Source organism: Pleurodeles waltl, chromosome 1_1 (genome assembly GCF_031143425.1).
Source record: "Pleurodeles waltl isolate 20211129_DDA chromosome 1_1, aPleWal1.hap1.20221129, whole genome shotgun sequence".
Taxonomy (NCBI): domain Eukaryota; kingdom Metazoa; phylum Chordata; class Amphibia; order Caudata; family Salamandridae; genus Pleurodeles; species Pleurodeles waltl.
Genome location: NC_090436.1, coordinates 981,109,825 through 981,133,679, shown reverse-complemented (window position 1 = coordinate 981,133,679; position 23,855 = coordinate 981,109,825). Strand labels below are relative to the sequence as shown.

Sequence of the window (23,855 nt, the reverse complement as noted above, 5' to 3'; positions counted from 1 at the left end):
AGGAGTGGTCACTCACACCTATATGGGCTGTGCCTACCCTCACAAAATACAATCTTCAACCCCCTGGTGTGTGTCTGGGGCCTGGCCGGGGCAAGGCAGGATCCTGTAAACAACAGAGACATTTCCTTGAAGTTGGGCAACTTCAAAGGCAGAAAGACATATAAGTATTGGACCCAAAACCCCAGACTTTAGATTTCTTCAAGATTTGCTTCTGGAACCAAGAGTAACCTCTGCCAAGGAGAAGAGCTGAAGAGAAGTGCTGCCTGTGACTGCTTTGTTGGGCATTCCTGCAGTTGCTGTTTCTGCCTGAAGAATGGGACAAAGGCTGGACTTTGTGGTATATTCCTGCTTGAGAAGAATCTCCAAGGGCTTGGACTAATCTTGTCCCCTGTTCCGAAGTCTTAGGGCCATCAAAGACCACGGCGGTAGTCATCAACAGCCAGGCGGAAGCCAAGGTACCGCCCACCATATTATGACATAGCAAACCGCCAGGATTTCTGGGGCGGTACCAACCCCATCAAAAGCCTGGTGCAAACACTGCACAGAAAATGAAAAACTCACCTTCAGGGGCACAGAGGATTCTGCCGCCGCCATGGAACCAGAACTTCAAGCCTTCCCAATACTCTAACACACCATGGCCCTCCAGGAACACCAACGCCGACGAAGATGACGAATGTGAGTACAGCCACCTCGCACACAAGGGAGGGAGGGAGGAAAAGGAGAGTGACACACACGCACAAAACACACCATTCACACACACACCATACACAGAACCAGCTGTAGAGTAAAACAAATGTCACGGTACCCACGGTAAATTAAAACAAGGACCACAATGAGAATGAACAAACACTGTAATTTGATGCCGACGGCCACCATAATGTCAAATCAAAAGCAAATTTAGGCATCAATGTCCAGAATGGGCCAATGGCCAGTCCAAAGTACAAAAAGGCCACATGGCCACCGGGCACCGTCCAAGGCCCAACTTGACTCCTGACACAATCCGGAATCCACTGTGCAGGGGCATCATGTTGGCAATGGGCGGGCACCTGAGGGGGAAGGGGGGGCTGGGGAGGCATCTCAGCTGAAGTGGGGAACATGCCCACTGGTTCTGGAGGGGGCTCCTTGCCCAAATGTCTCTGGTGGGGAGTCCACAGCCACAGTCTCCAAGTGGGGAACATGCCCACTCGTTCTGGAGGGGGCTCCGTACCCAACAGTTTCTGGAGGGTGGGCTACATGCCCTCTGCTGGAGGTGAGGGCTCCTTGCCCTCTGCTGGTAGAGGTGTAACCCTGGCTGCCTCTGCTGGAGGTGAGGGCTCCTTGGCCTCTGCTGGTGGAGGTGTAACCCTGGCTGCCTCTGCTGGAGGCGAGGGCTCCTTGTCCTCTGCTGGTGGAGGTGACACCCTGGCTTCCTCTGCTGGAGGCGAGGGCTCCTTGCCTCTTCTGGAGGCGAGGGCTCCTTGCCCATTGCTGGTGGAGGTGTAATACTGGCTGCCTCTGCTCGAGGTGAGGGCTCCCTGCCCTCTGCTGGTGGAGGGGGGCCTCTTGCCTTTCTTTGGTGGCAGAGTGGGAACCTTCCCTTTCTTTGGTGGTGGAGTGGGATCTTTGGCACTCTTTGGTGGTGGAGAGAGATCCATGTGTCCCCTCTTGTGATGGGTCCCCTTGGCCTTTGACATGTCACTTGTGTCCTTGCCTCCAGGAGTAGGAGGTGCCTCCACTGTCACTGTCTCCTGTCCCTTGGTTTTCACCACCCTAGTCCTCCCTTTCTGAGGCAGTGGTGTGCTCTCAGTAGGAGTGGCAGCCGTCACACTCATGGGCCCCTTTGTGCCAGCAGCTGATGGTATGATGGGAAAAGTGGCAGACTGTTTGGGTGAGGTGCTGTGCTGGGTCGTTGGGACCTTGCTTTTACGGGCAGGACGGGGGTGGAGAGGGAGGGAAGAGGTCAAGATGAGGAAGGAAAAGCTTCTTAGGGATGTTGGGGTGGGATGTGGGAGGAGGGGTGGGAGTGTAGTTTGAGGGAGTACTTGTTGGAGGTGTACGTCTGCTGGACGTGGGTGCAAGTGCATGGACAGTGTGTGTGTGCGAGTTGGATGGCTGTTGGGAGTCTGAGACTATGTGTTTGTGTCTCTTAGGAGGGGAGACAGGGTGGGAGAGGACAAAGTGGATGCGTGGATGGAAGTTGTGGAGGTGTCTGCCAGTGAGGTGTGTGTGCTGCTTGATGTGGTGATGGTGGTGGTGGCTGTTGATGCAGTGTATGCAGGACTGAGGGCGGATGAGACTGTGTGGGAGGATGGAGGAGGGGGGAGACAGTGGAGGCAGTGGATGTTGCCTGTTGTTTGTGTGAGTGCCTGTGGCCTGAAGTGTGCTGCCTGTGTTTGACTGTGCTACTCTTGTGTGATTTTTTGTGTGCATGCTTGTCTGTATGTGTGCATAGGATGGGTTGGGTTGTAGGAGCCTGGGACAGGGAAGTGGTAGTTGGAGGGGGGACGGTAGGAACAGGTACACTGGCTGCCATCAGACAGGAGGCCAGAGCCTGAAACGATCTCTGTAGGGCCACCAATCCAACGTGGATGCCCTCCAAGTAGGCATTGCATTGCTGCATCTGGGATGCTAGCCCCTGGATGGCATTCACTATGGTTGACTGCTCTACAGAAATGGATCTCAGGAGGTCAATAGCCTCCTCACTGACGGAAGCAGGGCTCACTGGGGCAGGGCCTGAGGTGCCTGGGACGAAGGTGATGCCCACCCTCCTGGGTAAGTGGGCATGTGCAGCTCGGTGGGGGGCTACTGGGAGGGCGGTGCTGGTACGGGGGTGGCAGCTGTACCGTTAGCTGGCGTGGTTCCAGAGGTGTCCGCCACTACCAGGGAGCTTCCATCTGGGAGGAATCAGAGTCAGTATTGTCACCTCCTGTCTCCGCTGTGGTGCTCCCCTCGCCCTCTGTCCCATTGGTTCTCTCGGCGTCGGTGGACTCTGCCTCCTGGGTCCTGTGGGATGCAGCTCCCTCAGTTGCCGGTGCCCCTGCTCCTCCGCCAGATGATGCTAATGTACACATTGGCAGGATGACAGAAGAAAATAGGGGTGGAAGAGAGAGAAAGGGAGCACTGGGTCAATTACCGCACCAACACCACAGATGGCATACATATTACCATCACACACAGGGATCAGGATTCAGCACTATGCATCGCACTGGCATTCCATTGGCTAGTTACCACAGCAAGATGAGAGCCAACCACCGCCAACTGCACCCCTCCTGGGACCCACTAAGCCCTGTCTGACATGGAATGCCACCTAGCTAGGTTACAAGATTTTGCCATACACCCATTTACCTTGAGCTGGACCATGCAGCAATGTCTGAGCTGGCATTAAGGGGCACCCACTAACTGAAACCCACCACCAGGATCCCATGCCAGCCAACAAAAATGGTTGACACGCTCACTGTACTCACCCCTTTGTGGTTGCTGTGCTGCCCTCAAGTGCCCATCCAGTTCTAGGTAGGCCACCGCCAGTATGTAGGCCATCAGGGGAGTCAGGTTTCGACGGGCACCCTGCCCTCGTTGGGAGGCCATCCCCAGCTGGGCCTCCATGGTATTCCGGGCACAGCGTCTCAGGTCCTCCCACCTTTTCCTGCAGTGGGTGCTCCGCCTGCTATAGACCCCAGGGTCCGCACCTCCTTGGTGATGGCACGCCACAATCCCTTCTTCTGATGGGCGCTGACCTGCAGAGGTAATACAGACAGGAGGACACCATTAACCATACAATCCAGCCTGTCACACATATGGCCCAGAAATACCATTTCCATCTCCATTGGCACACACATCACCCGGAGCACTGCATGTACACTACTACCAGACATACCCCCCACCCAAATGATACACTGCCAGCACACACATCTCCATGCAACCTTGTCGCAGGCATCGCCCCCATGGTGTACTCACCTGTTGGTCTGGAGGCCCATACAGCTGTCCATAGAGGGGTAAGACCCCATCCACTAGGCGCTCTAGCTCCTCCGAAGTGAAGGCAGGGGCCCTTTCCCCTGTCACATGGGCTATGGTAGGATCCAGGTCATAGCATCACACGCAGTGTAGGTGTTGTCCTGTGGAAATTCAGGAATCAAGTTAGGTTATAGACAGAAAATGGAGGTCACGTCTGCGGCGGTGTACACCGTCACCGCCGCCGGTGATCCCCATTGGACACTGCTCCATAGAGCGCCATTTTAGCCAATGAGGAATAGCATGGCGGTGCAAGACCCAACACTGGCGGAGTTACATCACTTCCACTTGTCCATACTTGCAGGACAGGCGGTCGCCATTTTATGGTAGTGGACAACAATCTGAAATTGGAAACTGCGTCATTGCTGTAAACTGTACATACATTACCATTCACTTTGTCCGATTACATACATGCTCAGTTACACTGAGGTGGTGGTTCCATTGTTCATTTTGTGACACCCTTCTCACTCGTGTCCCTTAGATACCTACCACTGCGGAGGAATAGGAGTAGGAGACAAGCCCCTGTGACAGACCCCTTGTGGACTTGGCTACACTGCAGGAAAGGTACATAATACTCACCTATAGACTGGACAGAGCCACAATCACAGAGCTGTGTACTCAATTGGAGCCTGATCTGATATCAGCTATCCGTTATCCCACTGAGATCCCCCCTCTTGTGCAAGTTCTATCTGTGCCCCATTTCCTGGCAACTGGTTCTTTCCAAGTGACAGTGGGCTTGGCAGCAGGAATGTCACAGCCAATGTTCTCAATAGTGCTGGCAAGGGTTTTGTCTGTCTTGCTCAAACACATGTGCAGCTACATAGCTTTCTACCAAATGAAGATTTGGCCACTGTGAAGGCTGGATTCTATGGAATGGGACATATTCCTAATATTATTGAGGCGATTGATGGAGCACATATTGCATTTTTCCCCCCTGCACAATGAAGAAGTGTTCGGGAATCGGAGGAGTTTCCACTCACTCAATGCGCAAATGGTGTGTCTGGCGGACCAGTACATCTCCCACGTCACTGCCAAGTATCCTGGGTCGGTGCATGACGCCTTCATCCTGAGGAATAGCAGCATCCCAAATGTGATGGCACGACTACAGAGGCACAGGGTGTGGCTGATAGGTGAGCCTAAGTCCACACCCAATGCATGTCAGTGTACGCCTTGAGGAGTCATCCCCCATACCATTGTGTAAGGCTAATGTTTGTCCCTCAATTCGTGTAGGTGACTCTGGCTACCCAAACCTGTTGTGGCTCCTGACCCCTGTGAAGAATGCCAGGACAGGGGCTGAGAATCGGTATAATTTTGCACATGGGCAAACCAGGCGGATAATAGATGAACCTTCGGCCTCCTGAAGGCCAGGTGCAGATGCCTCCATCTGTGCTACTCCCCTGAGGTCTGCCAGATAGTTGTAGTGTGCTGCATGTTGCAAAACCTGGCCCTCAGATGACATGTGCCTTATCTGCAGGAGGAGGAGATTGGAAATGCTCCTGTGGCAGCAGTGGACCCTGAGGACAGTGAAGATGAGGAGGCAGAGGATGAGGATGTGGACAGCAGAACATCAGTAATACAGCAGTACTTCCAATGACACACAGGTACGACAGTGGAACTGACCATAACTCTAATTATTTATGTTTTCGGTGTGGCTGTAGCAGGATGGCAGTCACTTCCTTTGCATTTCAACTTACTGTCACCTATGCGTTCTCATTCTGAAGATGTTGGTGTTATTCCAACTGTGTACTGATGTGATGACTACAGACAGCTACAGGTCATTATTTGTATGCTATCACAAAGTTTGGGTCAATTGCGCGAGATGTAACTGTTAACATAATTGCACATTTTTGTCACATAAAGCACTATAACTCAAGTTGTGTTCAAGCGTGTTTATTGTAGTGAAATATATAGAAGGAATAGTTCAATGGAATGGGGTGATGGTAGAGGTAAGTCCAGGGTATTGGTCCAGTCTATTTGTAGCACAGGTCCAGGGTCCAAAGGGCCATAGGAAGGGGAGCAATGGCAGTTCAAAGTGGACAAGGTGACAGAGTGGAACACAAGGGGGGAAATTCAGGAGGGTCTCTTGGTCTTGGCAAATGTTTCTGGCATCTGTCTGGGTCCCAGGGAACGTTTGTGGGGTGGTTCACCTTCTGCAGGGGGAGGGGTGCTGGTGGCCTGCCAGTCCTGTGGCAGGGCCTCCTGTCCACTAGCTGCAGCAGATGTGAATGGCTGTTCAGTTGACTGGCTAGTGGAAGGGGCCCGCTGGTATGCTGTATATTCCCTCATGATGTTGGCCATATCAGCCAGCACCCCTGCTATGGGGACCATGGTGGTGTTGAGGGCCTGCAAACTTTCCTGATCTCTTGTTGGTGTACCTCCTGCAGCTGCTGGTTCTCAAGCATTATGTTAAGAATCTGGCCCATCTTGTCCTGGGATTGTTGGTAAGCCCCCAGGACATTAGTGAGTGCCTCCTGGACAGTCGGTTCCCTGGGCCTGTCCTCCCCCTGGCACACAGCTGTCCTCCGAGTGTCTCTGTCTCCCTGTGTCCCCTGAACGGTGTGCCCACTGCCACTGACCCCAAGACCCTGATTGTCTTGGCTGTGAGATGTGGACTGGGGTCACTGTACAGGTTAGCACACTGCTGATTGACGTGTCCTGGGGACAGAAGTGTGGGGATGTTGGGTGGGGGCTGTAGTGTTGGATACTGAGTGGGGAGGCTCTGTGGTGGACTGGGAGTGGGCTGGGTGGCCGACTGACCAGTGGTCCCTGATGGGCCAGGAAGTTCATCCAGATCTAGAAGTCCATATTTACTGTCATCACTGGGGGCATCTTCTGTTGGGGGACTGGATAGCAGTGACACCTCCTCACCGCTGAGATTGGCTGGGGCACCTGTGGGGATGTAAGTAATGTATTATGCTTCATGTCTGTGACATATTCTACATCCCTAACTTCCCCTATATCATTACTGCTGTCCTGCCACCTTTGTTTGTGTGTGGTGATGTATTGTGGGATTGTTAGTTTTCCATGCTGTGCATGCTTTGGTGGTGGGTGTACATGCAGGGCTGGGAGGGATGTACATGCAGTGGGTATGGCATGCAGGACTTGGCATTGGGGTTAGTCAATTGTGTAGGTGCACTGTGTTGGATGGAGTAGAGTGGTGAGCGTCAGGGTGAGGGGGTGAGATGGCATGCATGTATGGGGGTGATAGGTAGTAAATATTGACTCACCACTGTCCAGTCCTACGACAACTCTATTGAGTCCCTCAGGAAGCAGTATTACCAAGACTTGCCCCTTCCATGCTGTCAGCTGTGGGGGAGGAGGTGGGAGTCCACCGCCAGTGCTCTGGATAGTGAGCTGATGCCTTGCTGCCATGGAACGTACCTTCCCCGTAGGACATTCCACCTCTTCCTGATGTCCTCCCTTGTTCTTGGATGCTGTCCACGGCGTTCACCCTGTCTACAATTCTCCCCATAGCTCCATCTCCCTTGCAATGGATATTTGCTGTACCTGTGCTCCAAACAGCTGCAGCACTACCCTGACTATTTTCTCCACCATGACCCGCAACTCCTAATCTGGGAAACGGGGGTGCCTTTGTGGGGACATGGGTGTTGTGTGATGTGTGTTGAGCAGTGGGTGTGGAATAATGTGATGGGGCGTGGGGTGCCTGACGGATGGCTGGGTGTTAGTGGTGTGTGTAGTTGTTGCTGTGATTTGCGTGGCTTTCTCTTGCCTATATTTCATGTTCGTAAGGGGTTCTGGGTAATGTGGGTAGGTGTTTTATAGTGCTGTGGGTGGGTGTGTGTGGTGTGTGTTTATCAGTGTCAGGTATGTGTTTTTGGCATTGGCCAATGTTGTGTTGTTTTGTATCTGGGTGGCCATTCTGACCGCGCTGGTGTGTACCGCAAATGGTTTACCGCCACTGAATGTCCGCCGTGGTGATTCATGGGTCATAATGTGGAAGGCATTGTTTTGTTGGTGTGACATCATGGGTGTTACTACCAACAGTTACCTTTGGACTGGCGGATATGTGTTTGTGGCAGTATTCTGTCGGTTTAGTGTGTGTGTGTGTGTGTCATAATATGGTGATCAGATATTCGCCTCTGCGATGGTATGTTGGCGGCCGTCACCGTGGCGGTAAGCGGGATTTACCACCAATGTCATAAGGAGGACCTAAGTCTGTCAGCATCTGGACTCTCTGCTGGGTCTCCTGCCCTGCCAAGTGGTGCCTAATCCAGTCCTTGGGCCCTTGAAAGGAGAAGCTAGTGGGAAATCAAGAAAAACCAAGTGTACCAACTTCGGACGACCCCGGACTGATGCCGCTGCCGGATTCCACGACGCCGCCTGCACCTGAAGCCGTGGTCCTTGCTGGAGTGCGATGACCCCACAGGCCTGACACTGCAACAGCTCCGTCAAAGTCCGCGACTCTGTGAGTGAGGACCCGATGCCTCTTCGTGATGCCTCTGCTTCGCAGCACCGGAACCAATGCCGCTCCAGATTTAGCGATGTGGTGATCCCCGACTCAGTGCACCGGCTTGTTTCCTCATTTTCACAAGGTACTGTACCTAGGGGTCCGTGTGACTCCATGACAGGCACCATTGGCATCAGATTGTTGGGAATGACTCCCTCATGATGCCATGATATCACCTAATCGAAGCATTTGTGTTTCTAAGCGCTATATTGAAGTTTAATCTATAAAAATTCATAACTTTGCCTGAGTATGTTGGAGTTTTGCCGTTTTGGTCTTGTTTTGTTCAGATAAATATTGGCTATTTTTCTAACCTGGTGTTGAATCATTTTGTAGTGTTCTCACAGTATTACTGTGTGTGTTGGTATAAATACTGTACACATTGTCTCTGGGTTAAGACTTTCTGCTCGTGCCAAGCTACCAAGGAGGTGAGCAGGGGTTAACTGGGTGTGTTTCTCCTTTGCCCTGACTAGAGTGAGGGTTCTTGCTTGGACAGGGGACAACCTGACTGACAACCAAAAACCCAATTTCTAACATTGGTGATGAGCGGTGAGGATTGAACTTGTATTTGTACTTGACATACAGTGATTAAGTGTACACTACTATTTTCAGTGCAGACCATTATGTAACCACATACCACTTGTTTTGTAATTTTGCCTTTTCTCTTCTTGGACTTCATATGCTTCCATTTTTTTTACTTTTTTTACTTCTCATTGGGAACTCTTTGTTCTGCCTTGGAACTTTGCCATAATGTCTGAATCTGGAGAAGCACCAGCAGGAGCTGTTTTAGAGGTGGAGAAGATGGAGAGTTTTACAGTTTCCCACCTGAAACAGTTCAGTAAGGATCTTGCCTGTCCCACTAGGAGCTCCGCCAGGAAGGAGGAGCTGCAAAAGGCACTGAGGGCCTGGGTGACAGCCAAGGAGGTTGGAGGGCACACAGAGGAGTAGGGAGAGGGTGTGCAAAACAGCCATGAGGGAGTAGTAGTGGTACTCATGGTGCCTGTGGGGAGGGTCTCCAGGGCGGGTAGCAGTGTGTCCTCTAAGGGTCTGACTCCTGAAGAACTGCAGGACAGACAGGCAGAGAGGGTGCACCAATTTGAGTTGGAGAAGCTCAAAATGGAGATGGAGGAGAGGAGGCTGGCCACTGAAGAGAAGAAGATGCTCCTGGCTCATGAGCTTAGTTTGAGAGAACTAGATTAGAGGAGCTAGTCTAGTATAGATGGTGGCAGCAGTACCACAGTGCAGCCTGAGAGGATGGTGCACATTCCTTAAGACCTAGTGAAGGATTACAAGAGGGAGAATGATATCTACTTGTGGTTTAAAGGGTATGAGTATGCTCTCCACATGAACATGGTCCTTGAAGCACACTGGAGGGGCGGTCTGTGGAAGCACTTCGAGGTATAAGGGAGGGACACCTTGACATCCTTAGGGGGTCCTCAGGGACTCACCTACACTATCATGAAGGACACCCTACTCACAAGGTATGGTCTCACCCCTGAGCAGAATAAGGACAAGTTTAGGTCCTACAAGAAGACGGAATCGCAAACCTGGTTATAATGTGTTGACTCTTTTTGCAGGTCACTGGATGGTAAGGGCTTTACAACTTAATTGCTTGGAAACAATTGTACAGTCTTTATTTTCCAGAGCTGCGCCAGCACCTGATTGTCAGCAAGCTGACTGACCCCAGGAAGCTTGCGCAGGAAGCGGACCTTTGGGAGAGTACCAGGTTCCAAAGAAGGTATGGGGGAGACCACGCCAAGGGTGGGCAGGGTTCCTTTCAGAAGAAGTGGGGGGGAAGGTAAGGGTAAACAGGGGGAGTTCTCTAAAGGGTCCGACCTAGTTCCCAGGGTAAGGATTCCTAGCCCCCCGTTCAAAAGAAGCCATGGTTTTCTAAAGGGAAACCTGCAGAAGGGGGTCCCTGCAAGTGTTATGAATGTGACCGGGTGGGTCATGTGAGGGGGGATCTCAAATGTCCCAAGTGGATACCGGCACTCACTGGTGCTCAGTCACAGGGCTTGGCCAGTGTAGTGCTGAGGGAGGAGTTGGTTCCAGGTGGGTGGGAGCCAGCTGAGATGACCCTTGTCTCACTAAGGGACAGTGAGATGGTTCAGAGAACCCTAGTGCCTGAGAACACTAAAAAGTACAGGCAGTGGGTGACCATCAATGGACAGAGGGTGGAAGCTCTGAGAGACACAGGAGCCAGTGTGACTACTGTGAGAAGTCACCTGGTGACTGAAGAGCAGAGAGATCCTGTAGGAAGTTGGCTCTGTATATACTGTCCCAAAGTGAGAGATAGTGTGCACAGAGTCCAAGGTTTCTCCTTACAGGTTGAAAGTGGCAAAATTAGATAATACTAATGCTCTATTTTGTGGTAGTGTGGTCGAGCAGTAGGCAACAGGCGATAAATGAGGAACACACACTCAAAGGCTTAACTCCAGGCCAATAGTTTTTTATATAGAAAAATATATTTTTTTAATGTATTTTAAAACCAAAAGGTTTGAAGTAAATACATAAAAGGCAAGGTACTCCACACAGGTAAGTAAGGAACTTTGAATTAGAGCACTAACATACACATTATAAGTTAAAATGGCAATAAGCTATTTTAAAAGTGGACACAGTGCAAAAATCAACAGTTCCTGGGGGAGGCAAGTATTGGTTAGTTTCCCAGGTAAGTAAAGCACTTACAAGTTCAGATTCCTGGGCATAGGCAGCCCACCGTTGGGTGTTCAAGGCAACCCCAAAGTCACCCCACCAGCAACACAGGACAAGTCAGGTGCAGAGGTCAAAGTATGGCCCAAAACACATAGGTGTCTATGGAGAACAGGGGTGCTCCGGTTCCAGTCTGCCAACAGGTAAGTACCTGCGCCTTCAGAGGGCAGACCAAGGGGGTTTTGTACAGCACCGGGGGGGACACAAAGAGGCACACAAAACACACCCTCAGCAGAGCAGGGGCGGCCGCGTGCAGTGTGCTTAGCAGGCGTTGGGTGTTCAATAGAAGTCAATGGAGGGACCCGGGGGTCACTCTAGCAGTGCAGGCAGGGCACAGGGGGGCTTCTCGGGCCAGCCACCGACTGGGCTAGGAAGAGGGTCACCTGATGGGGTCTGTGGGTGCAGTGCTTGGTCCAGGGGTCGGTTTCTTTGTTCTAGGCAGTCGCGGGCAGGGGGAGCCCCTGGATCCTCTCTGCATGCGTTGCTCTGGGGGTGCAGGAGGGGTCGTCTCAGGTTACTCACGTAGTTGCAGTCGCCTGGGAGTCCTCTCTGCGGTGTTAATTATCTGGAGCTCAAGCCGGGGGCGTCGGGTGCAGAGTATGAAGTCTCACGCTTCCGGCGGGAAGATGGATTTCTTTAGAAGTTGCTTTAAGGTTGCATAAATGTTGCAGGTTGTGAACAGTGCCGCTGTTCTCAGGAGTTTCTTGGTCCTTCGGGTTCAGGGCAGTCCTCTGAGGCTTCAGAGGTCGCTGGTCCCTGTCGGATGCGTCACTGTGCAGGTTCTTTGAGTCTGGAGACAGTCCGTCCGGTAGGGCTGGGGCCAAGTCAGTTGTCGTCTCCGTCGTCTCTGCGGGGCTTTCAGGTCACCAGTCCTTCTTCTTTGTATAGGTTGCAGGAATCTGATTTCCTGGGTTCTGGGTCGCCAATAAATACTAGATTTAGGGGTGTGTTTAGGTCAGGAGGGCAGTAGCCAATGGCTTCTGTCCTGGAGGGTGGCTACACCCTCTTTGTGACTCCTCCCTGAGGGGAGGGGGGCACATCCCTAATCCTATTGGGGGAATCCTCCAATCTCAAGATGGAGGATTTCTAAAGGCAGGGGTCACCTCAGCTCAGGGCACCTTAGGGCCAGTCCTGACTGGTGGGTGACGACTCCTTGTTTTTCTCATTATCTCCTCCAGCCTTGCCACCAAAAGTGGGGGTAGTGGCCGGAGGGGCGGATAGCTCCACTAACTGGGATGCCCTGGGGTGCTGTAATGAAAGGCATGAGCCTTTGAGGCTCACCGCCAGTTGTTACAGTTCCTGCAGGAGGGAGGTGAGAAGCACCTCCACCCAGTACAGGTTTGTTCCTGGCCACAGTGTGAAAAGGCACTCTCCCCATGTGGCCAGCAACTCATCTGGTTTTAGCAGGCTGGCAGAAACTGGTCAGCCTAGCACTAGGAGTCGGACTGGTATTAATGGGGCATCTCTAAGATGCCCTCTGGGTGCATCTTACAATAAATCCCACACTGGCATCAGTGTGCATTTATTGTGCTGAGACGTTTGATACCAAACTTCCCAGATTTCAGTGTAGCCATTATGGAAGTGTGGAGTTTGTGTTTGACAAACTCCCAGACCATATACTCTTTATGGCTACCCTGAACGTACAATGTCTAAGGTTTTGCTTAGACAATGTGGGGGCATAGTGCTCATGCACATATGCCCTCACCTGTGGTATAGTGCACCCTGCCTTAGGGCTGTAAGGCCTGCTAGAGGGGTGACTTACCCATGCCACAGGCAGTGTGAGGTGGGCATGGCACTCTGAGGGTAGTGCCATGTTGATTTAGTCATTTTCTCCCAACCAGCATACACAAGCTGTGAGGCAGTGTGCATGTGCTGAGTGAGGGGTCCCCAGGGCGGCATAAGACATGGTGCAGCCGTTAGAGACCTTCCCTGGCACCATTTACAAGGGACTTATCTGGGTGCCAGGGCTGTGTCAATTGTGGGAACAAAGGTACAGTTTAGGGAAAGAACACTGGTGCTGGGGCCTGGTTAGCAGGGTCCCAGCACACTTTCAATCATAACTGGCATCAACAAAAGGCAAAACAAAATGTCAGGGAGTAACTATGCCAAGGAGGCATTCCTTACAGATCCCCATTTACTTCACCAAGTAGTGTGGTAGACAACTTAGAGCACCTGTGCAGAGTGGTGCAGGTTCCCTTTGAATGGGGGGGGGGTGCCTTGAGTGTAGCTGTGAGTCCAACCATGCCTGTAGATTGTCTGCTTGGCAATGACCTGGAGGATTACCCTTGGAAGGAGGTGGAACATAGGTCTCACCTGGAGATGTTGGGTTTGCCTGGGTGTGTGTGTGTCCACCCAGTCAATGGCAGCGGGTCAGGGTGATAAGGAGACCCAGGAGCTTGAAAGAGTGGCCCAGGTGTCTGCTAGAAGGAGGAAGGGCAAGGGGTATGGGAAACCCATTCCAGAAGTTCCCATGGTCCGGGAGGAGGCTGAACCTGAGGACGATGCCCCGGAGCCTACAGGGGAACAGGTGGCTGAGCTGGTGGAGGTTCCTGAGTTGACTCAGAGGCAGCAGGAAGGGGAACCCACCATGGAAGCATTCTGTGAGCCACAGAAGACATGCCCTACTCTGGACAGTTTGCGGCAGCAGGCTGCAGACCAGGAGTCTGGCAAGGAGTCTGGTTCACACCTGATTTATTTGGAGGATGGCCTTCTATATAGCGAGTCTAAGGTTGCTAAGCCTGGGTTAGGGGGTGTGCTGGTGGTACCCCACTGCTTCAGAGCCATCTTACTGGGTCTGGCTCAAGATGTGCCTTTAGCTGGACATTTGGGGCAGGAGAAGAACTTTGACCGGCTTGTCACACACTTTTACTGGCCCCCAAATGCGCAGGCACTTAGATGCACACTGCAGGTCTTGCTAAACTTGTCAGGCAAGTGGCAAGAGTGGGGGGAAATGTAAGGCACCCCTCCAACCTTTTCCTGTAGTCAGCACCCCCTTTGAAAGGGTTGGTATTGACATTGTGAGGCCTCTGGATCCCAAGACAGCCATGGGCAACAAGTTTATCCTGGTCTTAGTGGACCATGCCACTCGTTACCCAGAAGCCATTCCTTAGAGATCAATCACTGCCCCTGTGGTGGGACGTGCATTGCTGTTTTTGTTTTTACCCACATGGGGTTCCCCTAGGAGGTGGTATCTAATAGGGGTACCAACTTCATATCTACACATATGAAGTCTCTGTGGAAGGAATGTGGGGTAACCTACAAGTTTATCATTCCTTACCATCCCCAAGGAAACGGTCTGGTTGAGAGATTCACCATACCTTGAAGGGCATGATTATGGGCCTGAAGAGCCCTTGAGGCATAAGTGGGACGTCCTCTTGCCATGCTTTCTGTTCGCCTACAGGGAGGTGCCACATAAAAGTCTTGGATTTAGCCGTTTGAATTGCTGTATGGCCACCCTGTCATGGGACCTTTGAGTCTGGTTAGGGAAGGCTTGAAGAAGGCCTCTAGTAAGCCCCCCCCCAGGATGTATTCAGTTACATTCTGCCTTTTAGGAACCAGACTTCTCACTTCAGAAAGCTCGTTCAAGAGAACCTGGAAGCAAGCCAGGAAGATATGAAATGGTGGTACGACCAGAATGACACTCTCGTTAAGTTTCATCCTGGACAGAAAGTGTGGGGGATGGCCCCAGTGGAGCCTTGCGCTCTCCAGGATAAGTGGACTGGGTCTTTTGAGGTGGTTGAGTGCCAGAATGTTGTCACCTATCCGTTGAACTTGCAGACTCCTAGGAACCCTTTGAGGGTCCTACATGTGAACCACCTCAAGCCTCACTTTGAAAGGACAGAGGTGACAGTGCTCTTGGCAACGAATGATGGGGTGGAGGAAGAGAGTGAGCCTCTTCCTGACCTCTGTCTGCCAAAGAGAAAGATGGCACTTGCTAGTCTTAGTAGTGAGGCCTGCCTTCTGCAGGCCCTCCAACATTTTACAGAGGTGCTGCAAGTGTTCCTCCCAAGTGAGGCTGAACACAGCAATGCCATCCAGGTAGGCTGCACTGATATCATCAAGTCAAGCCAACACCAGGGTAACCAGCTTCTGAAAGGTGGCAGGGGCATTTTTCATCCCAAAGGGCATCACCCTAAACTGGTAGTGCCCATCTAGGATAGAAAATGGAGACCTCTACTTAGCCCCCTCAGTCAGAGCAATCTGCCAATATCCAGCGGTCAAATCAAAAGTACGAAGTGGCAGTCCCTAACCGATCAATGAGCTCATCAGCTCGGAGGATGGGGTGTGCGTCAGTTTTTGTAAACAAATTGAGTCCCCAGTAATCCACACAGGACTGGAGTTCTGGAGTGGCACCAGGAGCAGCAGCTTTTGAGACCAAGACCACAGGACTAGCCAAAGGGCTACTGAAAAACTCAATAACCCCAAGAGCTAACATTTTGGATACCTCATCCTTAATGTTGGCCCTAAAATTGTTAGTCACTCTGTAAACTTTATGTTTCACAGGAGGACTGTCCCCAGTATCCACATCATGTGTACACAAATGAGTGACCCCTGGGATCAAGAAAAATAATAAGGCAAACTTTACCAAAACTTGGCGACTGTCCCTCTGTTGCTTGTTCTGCCTTAGTGATGATAACTCCCATGAGGTTGGGTAGTTCTCCCCACTTTCAGCTGGGGGGCACACGTGTTCAACCTTGCATCCTTGGTGTGGTCTCCCCTAACTTTTGCCTCTGCTTCCCAGGTTGTTGCTATGTGCTGTTTTTGCTACTCTGGGCACTTTACCACAGCTGACCAGTGCTAAAGTGCAAGTGTTCATAATGTGAAATTTTATGTGTATTTGGCTTTCCATAATTGGCATATTTGATTCCCCAGTAAAGTGCACTAGAGGTGCCTAGAGCCTGTGAATCAATGGTACTAGAGGGCCTGCAGCACTGATTGTGCCACCTATGTGAGTAGCCCTGTAAACACCTGGCTCAGACCTGCCACTGCAGTGTAGGTGTGTGCAGTTTTAAACTGCCCATTCGATTTGGCGAGTGTACCCACTTGCCAGGCCCAAACCTTCCCTTTTTATACATTTAAGGCACCCCCTAAGGTAGGCCCTAGGTAGACCCATGGGCAGGGTGCAGTACTGATGTGTTTTACATGTCCTAACAGTGAAAGATTCTGTGAAATTCAATTTTCACTGTTGCAAGGCCTATTTCTCTCATATGTTAACATGGGGGCTGCCTTCAAATATTCTTAAAGTGCAGTTTCCCTTTGAGAGCAGATAGTGATTTGGAGTTTGGGGTCTCTAAACTCACAAATTAAAAATCCATCTTTTAGTGAAGGTAGTTTTTAGATTGTTAGTTGGAAAATGCCACTTTTAGAAAGTAGGCATTTTCTTGCTTAAACCATTCTATAACTCTGCCTGTTTGTGGATTCCCTGTCTGGGTCAGACTGACAGTTGGGCTGTTTGTGCATCTCCTCTAGACAGTGACACACAGGGAGCTGGGGTGTAACCTGCATATCCTGATGAGCCATCTGGGCTAGAGTGGAGGGAGGAGTGGTCACTTACACCTGAATGGGCTGTGCTTGCCCTCACATAGTGCAGTCTCCAATCCCCTGGTGTGTGTCTGGGGCCCGGCCTGGGCAAGGCAGGATCCTGTAAACATTTCTTTGAAGTTGGGTGACTTCATAGGCAGAAAGGGGTATAAGTATTGGACCCAAAACCCCAGACTTTAGATTTCTTCAAGATTTGCTTCTGGAACCAAGAGGAACCTCTGCAAAGGAGAAGAGCGGAAGAGCTAAGGAGAAGTGCTGCCCCTCCCTGTGCTTTGTTGGGCTATCCTGCAGTTGCTGTTTCTGGCTGGGGAAGGGAACAAAGACTGAACTTTGTGGTATATTCCTGCTTCAGAAGAATCTCCAAGGGCTTGGACTGAGCTTGCCTCCTGTTCTGAAGTCTCAGGACCATCAAAGACTTCCTGTGCCAGCACCTGGACTCTCTGCTGAGACTTCTGCCCTGTCAAGTGGTGCCTAATCCAGTCCCTGGGCCCTTGAAAGGAGTAGCTGGTAGAAAATCAAGAAAAACCAAGTGTACTGACTTCAGATGACCCCGGACTGACGCCTCTGCCGGATTCCGTGCCGTTGCGTGCACCTGAAGCCGCGGTCCTCGCTGGAGTGCAACGATCCCTCAGGCCTGACACTGCAAGATCCCCACTGAAGTCCGCAACTCCATGAGACCCGAAGTGCTGTGTCACCAACATCTGTGACACTCGAATTCACCGCAGCACGCCGTGACTGCCAGATATCAACTACGCCCGAAGTGCGTGGATCCAGTACTTCGCAAAACGCCACCTCACTTCCACCGCTCTGCAGCAACGACTCAACATCTCTTCATGACGCCTCCGCTCCGTAGCACCAGAACCAACGCCACACCGGATTCAGCGACGCCATGATCCCCAACTCCGTACACCAGCTTGTTTCCTCATTTTCACAAGGCACTGTACTTGGGGATCTGTGTGACTCCGTGACCGGCGCCATTGGCGTTGGATTGTTGGGAACGACTCTGTCACGACGCTGTGATATCACCTAATCGAAGCATTTGTGTTTCTAAGTGCTATATTGAAGTTTAACCTTTAAAAATTCATATCTTTGCCTGTGTATGTTGTATTTTGCTGCCGTTGGTCTTGTTTGTTCAGATAAATATTGGCTATATTTCTAACCTGGTGTTGAGTCATTTGGTAGTGTTCTCACAGTATTACTGTGTGCGTTAGTACAAATACGTTACACATTGTCTCTGGGTTAATCCTTTCTGCTCATGCCAAGCTACCAAGGTGGTGAGCGGGGGCTAAACGGGCATGTTTCTCCTTTGCCCTGACTAGAGTGAGGGTCCTTGCTTGGACAGGGGATAACCTGACTGCTAACCAAAGACCCCATTTCTAACAGTTACTGTGGACACACTGATCCCTGGGATTCATGGGACTTGTAGTTCTGACATTATGGGGGTCATTACAACCCTGGCGGACGGTGTTAAAGCGGCGGTAAGACCGCCAACAGGCTGGCGGTCTTATTTTTGGAATTATGACCATGGCGGTTACCGCCATGGTCATCCGCCGCTTCTCAGTTCCGCCCGCTGGGCTGGAGACCTGGGTCTCCAGCCTGGCGGCTGTGACAATACCGCCGCCGGTATTTTGACCCGCCTTACCGCCGTGGATTTCCAGCGGTAGGAACCGCCATGAAATCCATGGCGGTAAGCACTATCAGTGCCAGGGAATTCCTTCCCTGGCACTGATAGGGGTCTCCCCCATCCCCCACCCCGACCCGACTCCCTCCCCTAGACCCCCCACCACCCCTGCCACCCCCCAAAGGTAGCAGGACCCCCCTCCCCACCCCGACCCCAGACATCACCTTACACACACACACCCGACACGCAGGCACCACCAACGCACATACACGCACACACACCGACACACATGCCAACATCCACACACACAGTCAGACACGTACACCCACATTCACGCACACATCCACACAGACATACCTACAGACATACACGCACTCATTCCCAAAACACGCAACACCACCGCAAGCATACATGCACTCACACTCCCCTACATACACAGACGCACACCCCCATGCACCCACACAACACACAACACCCTCCCACCCCACTCCCCTAACGGACGATCGACTTACCTGTTCCGTCGATCCGCCGGGAGGGGACGGGAGCCATGGGGGCAGCTCCGCCAACACCACACCGCCAACAGAACACCGCCGCGCAGAATCACAGGACGTGATTAGCTGGGCGGTGTTCTGTTGGCGTGGCGGTGGAGGTGGAGCAACCTCCACTTCCCCGCCGCCCGCAAGTATGGCTGTTGGCGGCTCTCCGTCAGAAAAACGACAGAGGGCAGCCAACGGTCATAATACGCCGAGCGGCAAACCGCCACTACTGGCGGTCTTCCGCACGGCGGTCCCTCGGCGGTCTTGTTAAATGACCGCCGAGGTTGTAATGACCACCTATATGTTTTTTTTTCATTAACTTCTTTGAAAATGCTGTTTTATTAAAGTGAAGAATGAAATGCATAATTCTCGCCTCCTTGTCCTTAATAGAACTGAAACTTTCCTTTTTGTTAGCTAGGAAAGTTTTCATTCTCAGTAAAACATGTAAGTCCAACAGGAGTAGGCTGTCAGTTGATTTTCTTGTGTTCTACTGTAGCCTCCCAGAGTGTTCTAAAGAAAAACTAGAGCTCTAACAGTCTTACTTATAACAAAGGTGTGGCACACCTGAAGCCATTTTGATTGAGTCAAACTGTTAAAACTTAAACCATTTAATTTAGAAAGGAACACAATGAAGGGGTTAATTTTGTCATAGAAATTATGGTTAGAGCTGTAGGGGAAACAGCTTTTACATCAAAGGCTGAACCCCGCATGCCATTACTACGCAGGCTTAACCAGGCATGCAACATTACCACGCAAGCCATTAACAAGCATGCCTTTACAACGAATATGCCTTTAGCACGCATGCCATTACAACATATTTCATTGTAAAGGAGTTTATGGTAAAGGCATATTTGTTATAAAGGTTTTACAGCTAAGTATTCACACACACACATATATTTTTACAGCTAAATATTCACACACACACACATATATATATATATCACCTAGTGGCAGTTGCCACTAGGTAGTCATAGTTATTACCTAGTTTGTACTGAAAAAGCATGTATTTACTTGCCTATATCTTTAGGGCAGGTTGACAAATCTTCATGAAATTTACCAAAATAGTATGATGCTCACATCACCTGATGTCTGAAAAGTTTCGGGGTGACCAATCAAGCGGGGGCCGAGAAACAAGGGGGTTCCAAATCATGTTTTCTCAATGTTGATTTTCAAAGGTATTTTGAACAGGAATAGCAGTCGAACCACTGGACAGATATACACCAAATTTGACAGAAAGCTAGCTCTTGGTCCAGAAAGCGACCTTTCTGTGATGTGGTGTAAATCCATTTAGTAGTTTTTTAAATATTAAAGAAAAACAAAAAATTTATATATAGGGACGCGAAGACTCAGGAAACCCTCCCGATATCGTGCTGAAATCTGAGTGGCTGCTACCACTTCAACAAGGAAGTGTTGGCAGCCATCTTGGGACTCGGCTTCAGCCGAGTCCCAGAAAAAGGGTAAAAAATAAGAAAAGAGACCCGGGTAGGGATACCCTGACCCCTTAGCTCTGCTGCTGAGTTCCCAAAGGGACCCCCAGGGGTAAAAAAGCATTTTTTGAAAAACCTTTTTGCCACACATTTACGACAGCGTTTCAAATACGGGCAAACATTTTAAAAAACAAGGGAAAAAAACAAGAACAGGCTCCCGTGCCTGTTTTAATGAAGCCTCAGGTTGGCAAGGTCCTGGGGCATGTTAAAATAAATGAGGGGCCACATGGGGAACCCCTTCTAGGGCATTTTCATGCCCCAAGGACCACCACCTCCCAGGGGCTTATTATTATAATGCAGGTAAGCGCACTGGGCCTGTCCATGCCCCGGAGACCGCCACCTCCCTGGGGCTTAATTTATATTGTATGTGTGGGGGTGTGCTACCTCCTCTCTCGCCCAGCAGCCCTGGTGACCAGCACCTCCCTGGGGCTAAAGAAATGAAATAATGTATGTTGGGGGGGCCATGAAGCCCCCCGCAGCCCTGGGGATACCACCTTCCCTGGGCTACTTAATGTTAGAAGGGGACTGCAATGGCCCCTTCGAGGAGCCCTTGATGGCCCTGGGGACTGCCACCACCGAGGGCTGGCTCCTGCTATGTCCCAGGCTTCCCACCCCCGGGACATAGCTGTTTGCTCTGACTTAGCAGGAGCTTTGACAGTTCCTGCCACGTCAGAGCAAACACTCTGCTTGCAGCAAGTGAGAGCTGTCAAACAACTCTCACTTGCTGCAAGCAGAGGTTTCCTCTGTTTCCCTGCCTGCAGACATGCAGTCAGGGAAACAGAGGAAACTACTGCTGTCACAAAGAGGGACCGCCTGTCTAACAGATCCCTCTCTGTGTTAGCAATGCCGGCTCCCACAGGAGGCAGGAAACCAGCTGGGGCTGAGGTTGGCCCAGGGAGGGGGGCATGGCCCCCCTTCCAAAAAATATATTAAAGCTGGGCCCTGGGGACTAGGGTCCTCGGGTCTAAAATCGGCCTGGGGGGGGTTGCGTGGCCCCTTCTCCCCCCTCAAATATTTTTAGAAGGCTGGGCCCCAGGGGTCAAGATCCGCCCGGGGAGGGGAGGAACACACAGCCCTCTCCCCCCCCAAAAAAATATATATATTAACACTGGGCCACAGGTTGGGGTCCCCGGAGCCGAAAGTTTGGGTGATTTTAGGGGGTTATAGGCACAATGTTAGGTCGTTATAAAAAATAAAAAAAACTGAGAAATTCCTGAGAAAAACAAATGTTACAGGGACGTTATAGTTAGGCGTACAATTTAAAAGTAAAACACAATAGAAATTTAGCTGTTAGTTATTTCAAGTAACTATAACTTGTGCCATAAGGTAACTATAACTTTCGCCCTCGCCATGCATTGCTAATTACCCCAGATATTACAGCACTCATGACATCTTTTATAACACCATTGATAATGTAACTTTAACATCTGCAGTAAAACTATTGATGAGATAACTGTGCATTATGTGGGTGCGAGCTATATTTATCTTAGGGCACAATTTATAGTCACTTGAAATAACTTTAACAGTTGAGTTTTTATGGTTTTGTATGTTTAAAATATGAGCCTAACTATAGCGTCCCTATAACCTTTGTTTTTTTTAAGTGAAGATAGATAGATAGATAGATAGATAGATAGATAGATAGATAGATAGATGTGGCATAGTGATGACTATAAAAACAGTCACAGCATCTTAAAAAACAATACACAGTTCAATTCAAAATCCTTCAATTACAGTCAAAACATTTTTAAAACATGATAAAGTGGAGGACATGCCATCATTCATAAGCTTGCATATTTCTATCATTACATAAGAGTGTGCCATATTAAAAAGTATTGATTTTTGAAGACATATGGTAGACTTTAAAAAGCTACTAACCAAGTGGGTTTTCAACCCTTTATTACAAAAACATTCAAAAACATTGAACTGTGTATGCCGACACACGTACAATCATTCCTGCCAACCTTAGAATTTTCTTTAAACCTTTATTATAGAAGCATTTAAAGTCAGTTGGATGCTTGCGCATCTACACATGCACACATGGGTGTCCATTTTTTGTGTGATAATCATCTACAAAAACATTTAAAAATTGCCAAAACTAAGAGCCTGGCAGGAAAAGCCAGTCTGGTGGCTGTGCTAATGCTTGTTTAAAGTAAACTGCTCTTTCAGATAATCTGTTGTTCTTTTTATATAAATGGACTATGATTACTAGAAAGAGGCAATAAAAACATGCTCAGACACTGGCAGTCAAATAAATACGGTATAAATTTATCAGACAAAAGATTAAGTGAGAGGCCAATCAAACAGGTGTAAAGAAAATGTGAACTTACGCTGGCGGGAAACCACAATGGAGAAAACATGTCGCATTGGACGAACATTCCATAATCTGGCTGGAGCATGTCCTCAAATGCATGGATTAAAGATATCCTCATAGCATTACCTTGGTCGTAAAGAAATGCTCCAGTAAATAGCATCTGTGGACATAATGTGAAATCATCATCTTCAGTGTTTCCATGTCTAACATACTTTTTTCTAGTTGCAGTCATTTAATACATTTTCTATGTCCCAAATAGAGTAAGAGTTTGAATACTTCTTTTGTTTGTATTTATAGTAGTAATGCAAAAAAGTAGTCACTTTAAAGTGCTAATAACAAACAACGTGGGTCGCCACGCAGAGGGAGGTAGGGAGGTAGGCTGGAAGCAGAAGAGGAAAAGGTAGGATGGTCAGAGTTAGTGGTGAAGCTAAGACTGAAAATCTGACAGAAGAACCACATATACGTCAACAGGCCAATCTTTGCCCCTACGCTGGTAATTTCTTTTTACCCACATTCCAAGAGTTCCTCTTCGTTATCATTTCTTGTACAGAGTCTTGGAATAACGGTTCTGTGCCCTTGGGGTTAATGTCCTTGAGACCCTCGCGGTGAGTAGTTGCGCTTTACAAAAACTGATTGATTGATTGATGTCCTCAGTTCTGTTTTGGAACCACCAAGATCCTCTTTATCGCTCATGTCAATCAGCCAAAAATATGTTTGAGTTCCCTATGTCCTCTTCTATCGTAGTGCCACTGCCTGACTTAAACATGTTGAATTTGTCCAGAATCATCTCAGTTAAGGTCCAGTTAGTGATGTTTCCAACCACAAGACCTGTCAAGGTGGGACCTATCACAGGGACACACTCAATGCAGTTTTCAGCAGACTGATTGGCAATATCTCATGTAGTCAAGAACCAACCAACAGCCATTTAGGAAGGAAGGTGAAAAAAACAGCACAAGAGCTGTCACTAAGCCTTGTAGGGCTGCTTCTTCGTGCCAACTGGCAAGACCAGTTCGGTTTCCTTATTTAAGCTGGCTAATTTAATCTCATACTTTATCAATTAACTGTCTACCTTTGGGCTATCCTGTCTATGCCAGTTTCTAGTATGTCATTAGGGGGCTTTTATGGTCACTTGTGATCATATGTGATCATATGTTCATGCATCTTCTATGACTTTTATGACTTTTGCAGGAGCTGCTTG

The 23,855-nt window shown here is 49.9% G+C and overlaps 1 protein-coding gene across 1 annotated transcript in view; it reads right to left on the bottom strand.

The window, feature by feature from the left end:
* Positions 1–23,855, bottom strand: part of HERC5 (HECT and RLD domain containing E3 ubiquitin protein ligase 5) — a 315,041-nt gene that overhangs the window by 105,947 nt on the left and 185,239 nt on the right. Inside the window, exon 16 of the mRNA XM_069230254.1 lies at positions 22,674–22,817. Coding sequence (XP_069086355.1) covers positions 22,674–22,817 — 144 coding nt within the window. The remainder of the gene's footprint in view (positions 1–22,673; positions 22,818–23,855) is intronic.